The 12,272-nt window shown below is 37.6% G+C and overlaps 1 protein-coding gene across 5 annotated transcripts in view; it reads left to right on the top strand.

Annotated features, from left to right (window-relative positions):
- The window catches only part of nrxn3b (neurexin 3b), a 112,275-nt gene that overhangs the window by 30,881 nt on the left and 69,122 nt on the right, over nt 1-12,272 (top strand). For all 5 annotated transcript variants that reach the window (XM_026291554.1, XM_026291553.1, XM_026291552.1 and 2 more), the window contains exon 2: nt 9,049-9,230. In XM_026291554.1, coding sequence (XP_026147339.1) covers nt 9,049-9,230 — 182 coding nt within the window. The remainder of the gene's footprint in view (nt 1-9,048; nt 9,231-12,272) is intronic.

Below are 12,272 nucleotides of genomic sequence, written 5' to 3'. Positions count from 1 at the left end.
TTGATGCTGGACAAGGAGGAAATACATCAACGCTTTGGAGAGAGAGAGCATTTGTACTGATTTTCTTGTACTCCTGTGTTTTCATGTTCATGGTTCTACTGTATGTTGAACCACACGGTGAATAGTTTCTGCACTTCCAACATATTGCTTTGTTGAAAGCCCATGAAATACCACCTTAGAATTTAAAATCACAGCTAGCACCAATTGTGCGTGTGTGTGTTTACATTTGTATGCGCCTACTCTGGGTTTTTTTGCAAGTAGTGCAGAATCCAAACATGTAACCAGTGTATGTGCTAATAGATCTGTGTTTCCATGTGCTGTTTCCATGTATTCTTTCATAATGAGAGGGACTGCCTCGAGGACATGCATTCACAGAGATTCAGTTCTTCAACTGTTAAATTGCTATTTGGGCATTGCAGGTATATGAGCAAACAACTAAACACTAGCAGAAGCACATTTTCTTCTTTAAGTGATACACGTTTGTCTTGCTTTGTTACACCTCCACCCTCTTAACCTTGGTGGTATCGTGCAGAACCACAGTTATATTTAGAAAGAGATCAGAATGCAACCTGTGTCAGGGATCTAGGAAGAAGGACCCAATTGCAGAGAGATATAACAAGGGTTTATTGACAGAAGACTGATACAAGAGGTAGTGAAGTTCACAATAGATACCACAACAGGGACACAGTAAACAAACAGCTAGGGAAGGCCACTGGGAAGCTTCAGAAAACAAATGGCAGAATACTTTGGCAACAGAGGGGGCAGCAAGACCAGGCTGATAGAGAAGACCACACAAGGCACCATAGAGCGGAGCTCAGACACTTGTTGACCACCGACTCTGAAACAGACCAAAGGCCAGGCAGTCCAACCAGGTCAGGACACAGGGACAGGTCAGGAACTCGAACAAGACTAGACGGGACAAAGCTCCACAAAAACACAAATTAAAGTCAAGACAAGGAAAAATATAAACAAATTAACTAAGAAAAGTTTAAATAGCAAAATAAGAAATTACCAATTTAACCAACTCAGAATAACCAAACAAAACAATCAACAGAATCAAGACTAGAAAAACTAAATAAATATTACAAATTAAAGCAAAAGGCATAAGTGAAACTTTGGACAGTTGGTGGCGCTAGAGGGAATGACTTTGACACACCAAAATTGGTGTACTTAATGTTGGCACTGTCCTCTATCATAATGTCAAACCATTACAACTTTCCCACAATCGGTTCTATGGGCTGCCATAGACTCCTAGTCGGAAGAAGGAATAATAATAATAATAATAGGAACTGGAATATACATATAATAATAGGAACTGGAATATACATATATTACTCTCATATATACATATATTACTCATATATAAAACACCCATTACTCATGAAGATAATAGGGACAACCCGTTTAGACCAATGCTCCCGGGTGCCCCAACTGTTTTTCCATCGTTAAAATAGCAAGAGTGGATTTGGACATGCCCTGAGTGCAGCTCCGCCATGCCCTTTAAACTTTGCATTTAGATTGTTAAAATAGGGCCCCAACAGTTTGGCATTTTTGGTCATGATTGAGAGTATTGATTGGCAATTTTGTGTCAGTTTATTTCATGTTCTGACATCCAGTTCAAATAAAAGGGGAGCCTAAAATTGCAAGTAGATTCTCTGCCGACTGGAGCCAACAAGTACTTTGTTTGGTTGGTTGGTTGTAGTATGTGCATTAATTAAAGCCTTGTCCCAATGGCATTTTTAGCTCCTGTGATCCTCCTCCGAGTCCACAACACGATGGACTGTTGGGTAATAGTTCACTATATTGTCTGCACCAGTGCAGGGTAGGTATAATGGTGTTTCAGGGGTGCATAGCATCCACAAAGAGCACTCGTGAAGGCCGCAAGACCATGTCTGTGTCGTTTGGGACTGGGCTTGCTTTGTCATAGCTATTTTAACAATTACAAGATGTTTTACAGTAAAATAAGTACATGACAATCTAAAAATTTTGTACCAGGCAGCAAAAATTATAGCAGACCTTATTTGGCTTAAGACTGTATTGAAAGGCATCTTAACTGACTGGTGTAAAATGTGAAAAAGTGTACTTGCAGTACCCAGTGAAAGCAATATTTTGTACAGTAAGTTCATGATCTTCATAGTTACCTTTATACATCAAACAAACACATTGTAAGAGCACACACATACACAAAAACCCTTTGTACACACTAATTTGTGTTAGTATATTAAATTGTAAATGAATGCCATGCATTACACTTTATCAGTGCATTTCTGTAATGAAGTTTTTTAATGAAGTTTTTACCAGCCTGAAATTCCATTAAGAAGACACAAACTGTGGTATGTATTGCTCCAGAAGATGCAATTTGCCCATAATGAATTCATACATAAAACAACAGACTTTCAAAAGCTTTCAGTATTCATTAAAAACAGTCCATTTGTGGCATTATTACAATCTACAGTCTACCTGCCAATTTGGCAGCATTTAAATGGACATGTGCAATTGCTTAAAGCCTTGATGTGATTAAATTTGGTAAATAGCTTTTGTGTGTGTCAGGCATGTGCTAAGTCTACCCGTGCAGGGTCCGCTAGAAACATAGTGTTGTTAGGACTGAATGGTGTCTCTTTTGTTACTTAGCAAATCCAGTGGAACAATTGGCTCTCTGGGGTTCAGTGTGGAAGCAATATTTCATGGCATTCTACATCACTGAGAAGTCATGGTATATGAGGACAACTCCTGAAGACTGAGCTCAGATCTGTGTACATCCTCACAAGAACTACATTTGTAGACACTGAAGAATTCTGAGTGAGATCCTGTGGTTTTGTCTCGATTTCACTCTGTGCCTGAAGCGTGCAATGTATATAATAAAATTGACCTAGCATAGACAAATTAGTTTGGGGAAAGGTTGGTTGGCTCAGCACAGGTCTCATATTTATGCAGTGGCGGAGCTAGAGTTTTATATTGGGGTGGCCAGGGGGTGGCCAAAGTTAATTCAGGAGGTCCATGACAGAAAATCAGTGTATGTTAAAAAATATTTCTATTTCAAATAAGTGCTGCTCTTCTGAACTTTCTGTTCATCAAAGAAACCTGAAACAATTCTACTCAGCTGTTTTCAACATGATCATAATAATTACTTTTTTTGAGCAGCAAATCTGAATATTAGCATGATTTTTGAAGGATAATGCGTTTGGAGTAATGATGGTAAAAATTCAGTTTTGAAATCGCAGGAATAAATTACATTTTAAAATAAATTCAGATAGAAAGCAGTTATTTTAAATAGTAAAATATTTCACAATATTACTGCTTTAGCTGTATTTTGGATCAAGTAAATTTAGGCTTGGAGAGCAGAAGAGGATTCTTAAAAAAAAAATGGCAATGTACACTTTATTCTTTCTACATTTTTCTAAATTAAATTATACAGGGAACCCTAACAATCGTTTTGTATACAAGTTTATATTAGACCATTTTAATAATAACATTATATCTATACATTTTTATTAATTATTTTTTAAAAGTATGAGTAAATATATAAATGTAATTTTTGCATTACATTTTTTCCCCTAGTTTATGGACACTAGTGAGTGGATTTTCTGCTGTTATTACCTTCTCTGTCTTTCCACGGTTGAAACACTCGTTGAGTGATTACATGATACACTATACATTCAGTAAGTTGTAGTGTATCTTTCAACGTGGATCGGATATTCCTTCAGTGTTTACTTCATGCTAATAAGAATGCACTACTGCTTAGCTTGAACTTGAGGCAAAGCAGGAGCGCATGATCCTGGTTATGCTACTAAAGAGCTCCAAAACCATATTTATTGTTTGAAATTCTTAATAAAATTTGAATGAAGATTTTGAATGCTGAGACTTAGTTTCTTGCTGTGTCATGTCTGTCAGCTCGTTGTCTGTGTCCTCGTTGCTCTGCGATGTTTTCCACTCCGTAAGAAAATGAACGCAAGAGCGCGTACACGAGAGGCTGGGAATAGACACGATGAAGTGCGGTGCAGAACACTAGACCAGACGCGTCACATCCTTGATTTTGCGGCTAAAATAAATGCTTCTTTCAGTACGATTAAACAAAGAAAATTAAATAGTAGAATAGTAATTATAGGTGATGCACCCGGGGTGGCAGATCAGATTTCAGGGATGTCCAGTGCCACCCTAGACACCCCTCTGGGTCCGCCACTGTATTTATGCGATGCATTCTCTTTCATCTCACTCACATATGTCTCTCTTTCTCCTGAGACTTAAACCCCATCCACTTGGCATGATGTCTCTTCCCCTTAAGGAATATCAACCAGCTGGGCCTTCAAGCCCAGATGTGCAAATGAGATGTTACAGTTTTAATAACAAATGAATGGTGGAGAAAACGGTGGCAATAAGCTGCCAGTGCACCTGTGGTCTTGTTCCATCTGTACAGTGCCCAAAAATTTTCACAAACATGTTCATTCCTCAATTGCTTCTTTGATCTCATTTTCTTTTTTTCCAAAACCTGGTGAGCTGCCTACAGAGGCAACATTTTAAGACGTCAAAGGCTGTTCCAAAACATAAGCATTTATACAAATGTGTCTCCAAAGGGAACTGACAGTCTTAAGAAAAGTTTCAATGGCATTTTCTTTTAACCTATGTGTAATGCCTAATAGCCTACAGTTGTGTTTATTATAGCACAGCACTCACTGCTTTGTGTACAGGTATTGTACTGTATTTCTGCTTTTCAATAAGCACCATCTGCTGTCAGAGAGTGAATTTAAAGCCTGTCTGTCAGTTTTGTCATTTTTTTTTTTTTTATTCAGACAATGTATCATTATATGTACAATAATAATTCATGATTTTGACTCATGCCTTTTCTTAACAAATGGATTTAAAGGCTGAAATGTGATATTTGTCTTTTCATAAAACTATACATTTAATACCAGTAACATTTCATAATTATTCACTCCAATTTACAGTCATAGAGAAAAATGATACTAGTCTAACTAATATAAAGTTAAATCATTAAAAGCAAGTAAACAGTCAATAAAATAAGAACAAATTAACAAATTACAAGCAACATCAAATAAAAACAATGGAAGAAATATACAAATTAAGTAAGCGGTACTTTACAGTGCTAAAGTAAATATATACAGACACTACGGTTGCCACCCGTCCCTTAAAATACTTAATAATATTTAAAGGTAAAATGATGCATCCCATATCAAGTCAATACGGGACGCGATTTGGCTCGTATTTTACAAATGCCAACACATAATTGAATTAACAAATTAACAAAATATTTTGCAATGTTATAATACTAATAACAATTAGAGGTATTTGAGAAGCTCATTTGTGCGTGATTGCATTTTGGCAGCTTTGATTTCATTCAGAACACGTGCTTTTAAAGCTCTTTCACATGTGTGCATGCAGTAATGCAGTAAACCTGTGCAGTTTAAAACTTCTAGGAGCTCACATCTGCCCTTTGAACACAAAGCTCTCCAGATGTAGGGCTAAATGGGTAAGTTATAAGTGTGTCTGTCCAGTAACATCTCTGTTACATATGGTATCCCTCGTTCCCTGAAGGAGGGAACAGAGACGTCATGTCGGATGAACAATAAATTGGGATATTGCTTCGATAGACCAATCTACTTCGAGTGTAAACTAAACGAGCCAATGCACATTGCCATGCAAATATTGCATCGAGCTACAGCTGATCACAGCGTGAGCATAAACAGGCAGCAGATGCAATGCATACCATGTTTTTGCTGAGAGACCGGGCCGGTGACAATTCCCTCTTGATGGAGGCCAATGCAAGCAAGAGCTACCTTTTAAGGTAAGTCACCTAGAACCTCCGTGTCCCATCCAGGGACCAGACATGAAGAGGTCTGGACGTGAGTCCCATAGGGTGCCCCGTCTCTGAGTCAGAAGATCATTCCTCAGAGGAATTCACCAGGGAGGGACTGTCATGAGGAGCACTAGTTCAGGGAACCAGGTCCAAGTGGGCCAATACAGCGCCACAAGCAAGACCTCCTCCTTGCCCTTCCTGACATTGCACAGTATCTGTACGAGAAAGCTTATTGGGAGAAATGCATACTTGTGCAGGCCCCGCAGCCAGCTGTAGAACAACTGGCAGTGAGAGGTCTCTGGTGAGGTAACAGGTCTACCTGAGCAGCTTTGAAACATCTCCAAATCAGCTGGACCGTACGGGAATGGAGTCGCCACTCTCCCAGGAGTTTAGCTCAAGACAGCTCATCAGCCATACAGTTGAGCAGGCAGAATGTGAATGGCATAAAGTGACCTCAAAACCTTCTGACTCCAAAGGAGGAGGTGGCAAGTGAGTTGCGACATGCAACGGAAGCGCAGACCACCTTGTCGTTGATATACACAATGGTTGATTTGTTGTTCATTCGGACCAGCCTCCCAAATGCACTTTGAGGCGGTTCAAGGCAAGGCGCACTGCTAACAACTCTAGGGTATTGATATGCCAGTGCAGATGGGGGCCCGTCCATACCCCTGACACTGCATGCCTGTTGTACATTGCCCTCCAGCCGGTGGTGAAGGCATCTACAGTATGTAAACCACATCATGCCTACAGACCCATTTCAGGGCCACTCCTGCCCGGAGAAATGTAAGATCTGACAACGGAGTGAAGGTTTGCCACCAGGCCTGTGTAACTTTGACCCGCTGGGTGCCGCACTTCCACGCCAACCTCGGGACTCGGCAATGAATCCAGTGCTGAATTCAAGCAGGTCAGAAACGACCGTGAACATTCCTCTGTGAGGCATGCTCTCTGTTCAACCACATCCAACTCTATTCCAAGAAAAGAGATCCTCTGCATCGGGGAGAGTTGGCTCTTTTTCCAGTTGACCCGAAGACCCAACAGGCTGAGTTGTCGGAGCACCAGGTCCCTTTGCTCGTACAACTGATCCTGAGACCGTGCTAGTATAAGCCATATACTATCGAGATTGTTGAGGATGCGAACAATCTGCTCTCTGAGGGGAACAAGAGCCACCTCTGCGACTTTCGTGAAGACATGGGGGGACAGAGATTGGCCGTAACCTACCGCCTTTCTTGGGTACAATGAAATAAGAGCTGTAAAACTCTGACCCGAACTTGGGGGGACGCCAGACAAACTGAATCGCATAGCCAAGGCTGATGGTCTGCAGAAGACATCGAGACACGTGTGGTAGCACTAGCCAGGCACCCAGATACCTTGCAGGCGGGACAGCGGAACCACAGCCGTACCCACAGTGGGCAGCTTAGTGGACCACAGGGACCCAACACGGGAGGCTTGTGTGGAGGTGCCTTCACCATCCCCCAAAGGCAGCTTCCTCTTTATCTCTCTGGGTTGCCCATCCAAGGGCCAAAAAGTAGAGTGTATAAAAATAAATTTAACAAATTTAATGGAATCCACTCTTAGAGAAGTCCCTCGAAAAATAAAATATGTCTGTTACTCTTAATATATTAAATACATAAAATTTAATGTGTTGTGTTTTACCAGTTTTATATATATATATATATATATATATTTTTTTTTTTTTTACATTATTATGAATTACGCATTGCATTGTGTTGTGTATTAGCGTTGAAGGATTTATATGTAATTTTAACAGAGAATGTACTGCACATTTTCTGACAGGTCATTGTAGATTTTTCTACAGAGTTTATGTAGAATTTTCCAGATTTATTACCTATGAGATTCTGTGACCATTAGAATTCTAGTCTAAATGGCACCTTCTATGTTGCTGTCCATTATGTTGAACATCTGTAATTTTGTCTAAAGTATGGTCCCAGGAATAGATTCCAAAAGGTTTTGATGTTTTAACAGTTACTGGGCATAACTGATTACATGTTTGTCCAGACATTAGTAAATGGTTATGATTTATGAGCAGTAATTGCTATAATTCAAATAAACTTTTTGGATTGTTGCCACTCGTTTTATGTTTTGCAATGCAGGTGATTTTTAAGCATAATGAGAATACCTCCTGAGGAGCCAATGTCCAGCTTATTTCGTTTGCCCTTTTGTTTTTGTAAAATTGCACTTTGAAAAAAGGTTGTTCAATTTTATTTCTCTGCCTGCTTTTGTTCTCTGGTTGCAGATTCATGTATAATGTATGAGGATTTTGAGGTGTTTTTTTTTTCTTTCTTATTCTGGGCGACTTCAAGCTTTTCCCTGGATAGAGCCCCATTTAAGAGGCTTGAGGGCCAAGCATTGATCCCACAGCTCAGCTCAAGGACTGGACACTTCAGCCAAGGTTTAAGAGTCACCATGAAAATTAGGTCACTAAAGCTAGCATAAAAAGATATGTGCTTGTTTAGTGCCCCCAATTGAAGGTTTCACAGTGATCTCAGACAAACTTCTCATTTATTTTGCATGAATCAAAATGATAAATCAAGACCCTGATCATAGGGTAACCAAGGTACCATTTGAAACATATACTAAAAGGTTCTTAAATACACCATGTGATCTATGAAGCTGAGGATTTAGCCAGATGTGTTTTACGTATTAATTTTCTTGAATATGTAAACGCTACTAGGGTTTAACAGAGACCTATTTTTTTTTTTATTATTATTATTATTGTTGTTGTTGTTGTTTTCTCACTCTACAACAATGCAATCTCATGCCCCATCAAGAATAGCTAATGTTCTATTGAAGACACAAGCAAATTACTAGCAATAGGCCAAACATACAACAAAGAGCTGATTGATTAGTTTAACTGTTTTTATTTAGGTCTTCTAAATCTAGTAAAACTCCAGTCAGGAGCAGTGGGTATATTTTTTCTTGCTAAAATTGTTCTTTAGAAAATATTAACAACATAAACAAAAAATGCCTGTTAAAATGCAAGGATGTAATGCACAGATCTGATATTTTTGACACGTCTAATTTTATGCCCCACCTGTTTACATTTTCGGGGACGAACTGATTAAATTTAAATTAAATCCTTTCCGAGACATTTTGACAATTTATGCCTGTAACTGCATCATTGTATTCTTTTCATAAGTTTTTTGCTGCCTGCTTGTTCATTTACAATGCAAGATCAAAGTCTGATAACCCTATTCTTTCTCTATTTCTCCCTGCAGCTGGAGCTACATACATCTTTGGAAAGGGAGGAGGACTTATCACATACACATGGCCCAATAACGAGAGGCCCAGCACTAGAACTGATAGACTGGCGGTGGGCTTCAGCACCACCATCAAGGACGGGATTCTGGTCCGCATTGACAGCGCCCCCAGACTAGGAGACTACATCATGCTCCATATCGTGAGTGTCCAGTCTCCCATAGTGTTTAACAGTTTTGACAGCTGGCATAGTGGCAATTATACAATAGAGCTGAAAATCGTGACTACCGCATTACACTGTGAAACATAGGGATAGGTATCGTTTACATTTTATCGATACTGTTAGCGAAACTATTTGGTGCAAAAAAAAATGTTTAAAAACATTAATATTTGAAAAAGTTATTTTAATAATTCTGAACTTTAGCAACTATATTAAAGTTATTTAGTCAAGAGTAGTAAGTTGTTTTCTCTGTGTTTTCTTTTTATTAACATTAAAGGAATAGTTCACCTAAAAATTACTGTGGCATCATTTACTCACTCAAGTTGTTTTAAACCTGAATGAGTTTCTTTCTTTTGTTGAACATAAAAATATATTTTGAAGAATGTGGGAAACTAAACAGTCAGTGGGGACCAGCAACTATTTGGCAGAATGTGTATTACTTTCCCTTTAAGAGGTGCACGCATATGTTTTCTGTAAACTGCTTACTTTCACTTTAGACATTAACCTTGTTTATATGTTAATCTTGTTTTGATAGTATTAGCGCAATCAGACGATAACTAAGTAATCAGCTGCTATTTGACTGGTGTTGCAGCATGCAAATCAAACGTTTAACCGAGAAGGCTTTAAAATACGCGGAAATAACGAATCAACATTTGATGTGAATGTGTCTCACGAGTTTCAGCTGGAGCCACGAGACATAATACAAAACTAAAAAAAATAATAAAAAAATACCAGTTCTCGGTACTCATCCCTAGTGAAACATAAGACACAAATATATTGCAGTGCTTCATTATATCATAATTTGATCATTACATAAACTGTGGCAAAAATGCAAATGTAACCCACAATCACACATCATAATAGCCTCTCTGACAGCACATTGAAATGCTGGATTTAATTTTCAATTTATAGACCAAAAATAGGTGAATGCTGTCTGGTGTCTTGTTCACTGTTGGGGTGAATTATAATTAGATAAATTTATTAAAAACCGTTTTCAAAGGTGCTTTTGGTGTACCTGTGACCTCAAAGACAGCAAAGTCAAGCAGTAATATTCTGGAATTCACAGAAGTGTTTGTAGGGAATACTGCTGATGCAAGAAAATGGTGATAATGTCTGTAAGAAAGCCAGATTTCAACAGATTGAAAGTCTTTTTCTCCTTTAACGTGTCTGTGAGAGATAATGTACTCAAAGACCATCTGTTTCAAGGAACAGCAACCAAGGCATCTCAGTTTTAAGAGGAAATGAGAGAAAATGTAACTCACTAAGATGAAAGATGTATTGTTTTGATCCCCTGTGAATGGAAGGCCCTCATGGTGTGTGTTCAAGTTGAAATGCTTCTGTTGAATTAGTAAGAGATACACTGAAACGCATGAAATGCTTGTTTATATGGTAATGCATTTTATATTTTTATATGTTTATTACATGTTTTTGCAGTTAATTAAACAAATTAAAAGGTATCTAAAATGAAGTAGTGAAGCTACTAATCCAAGCTACTAACCATTTGTCTCGATTGATTCTCAATGATTGATTCACAGTCCTTGTGCAGTATCTATATATATATATATATATAGAGAGAGAGAGAGAGAGAGAGAGAGAGAGAGAGAGATAGAGTAGCTAAATATTTAATTATGTATTCATCTCTTCATCACTATGTTTTTTAATTGAATAAAAATGTTAATCATTTTTTGCTTTATTAGATTAAAGGGGTCATATGACGTTTTTAAAAGATAACATTATTTTGTGTATTTCGTGTAATGCAATGTGTTTATGCAGTTTAAAGGTAAAGGTATAAAAAAAAAAAAAACTATATTCCACGTACTGTACATTATAGTTTCTCCTCTATGCCTCGCCTTTCGGAAACACGTACATTTTTACAAAGCTCATAATTCTGAAAAGCAAGGTGTGCTCTGATTGGCCAGCTATCCAGTGCATTGTGATTGGCCCGAATACCTCAAGCATGTGACAGAAATGTGACCCCCACTTACCATACTGTGATGATGCCGTGTCCCAGCACGATGCGACAAAACCAATAAAACCATTCTAAACGAGGCATTTGTTTCATTCAGTGGGGACAAAATTACTGATTACAATGACTTACACTATCTTTTAACGCATTGTGTTGCATATTGCACCGTGTAAACATAAAACCATATCTACATTTGTGATCAGAGAAAGACAAACAACAAGCGTTATTCTACACTGCTTGCTCACATTTGAATCAGTGTTAATTTTGACACGAAATTTTAATTTAGTTTTAGTCTTAGTCTTTTGACTATAATTCTTTTTAGTTTTAGTCAAGTTTTAGTCATCTGATTTGTTTTAATTTTAGTCTAATTTTAGTCGACTAAAATTGCTTGGTATTTTAGTCGACTAAAATTGCTTGGTATTTTAGTCGACTAAAATTGCTTGGTATTTTAGTCGACTAAAATTGCTTGGTATTTTAGTCGACTAAAATAAGACTAAAATCAATAACAGATTTACTAGACAATTTTTTACAGCTGGTATAGGAAACAAACTTAACCAAAATATATAAAACACAAATTCAACTTTATTTCAACACAACTGTGTCTTTATTTCGATTCAAAAGCTTTTATGCAGCAACAAACACTGTCATGATAATGTAAACAATAACTAGCTGCCAACTGACCATCAATAAAAGAAAAATAACGTTAGGTCCAGGACCTTAAAGCTTACAGCTGAGCTGAACAATAAGTGCATACATTTAAAGTAAATATTTAATAAGTTGGCAGCTAGGTGGATAAAAAAAGTAACAAGATTTTATAAGGTATTCATTTGTCTAGCAATATTGTATGTTTTAAATACTACAATATTGCTAGATTTGTATGTATAATGATAGGATGTGAACATTCATGTTTCACATGACTAATATAGAAATATTTGTGATATTGTCAACAAGTAGAACATTATAAAATATACTAAACATTAGTATTAATCAAATGTATTTATCATGATATTACGTATTAGTATTGTGCTCTCATCTAATTTGAAGAAGGGGCTATTTTA

Source organism: Carassius auratus, chromosome 20 (assembly GCF_003368295.1).
Source record: "Carassius auratus strain Wakin chromosome 20, ASM336829v1, whole genome shotgun sequence".
NCBI lineage: Eukaryota > Metazoa > Chordata > Actinopteri > Cypriniformes > Cyprinidae > Carassius > Carassius auratus.
This window is presented reverse-complemented; position numbering and strand designations above follow the sequence as displayed.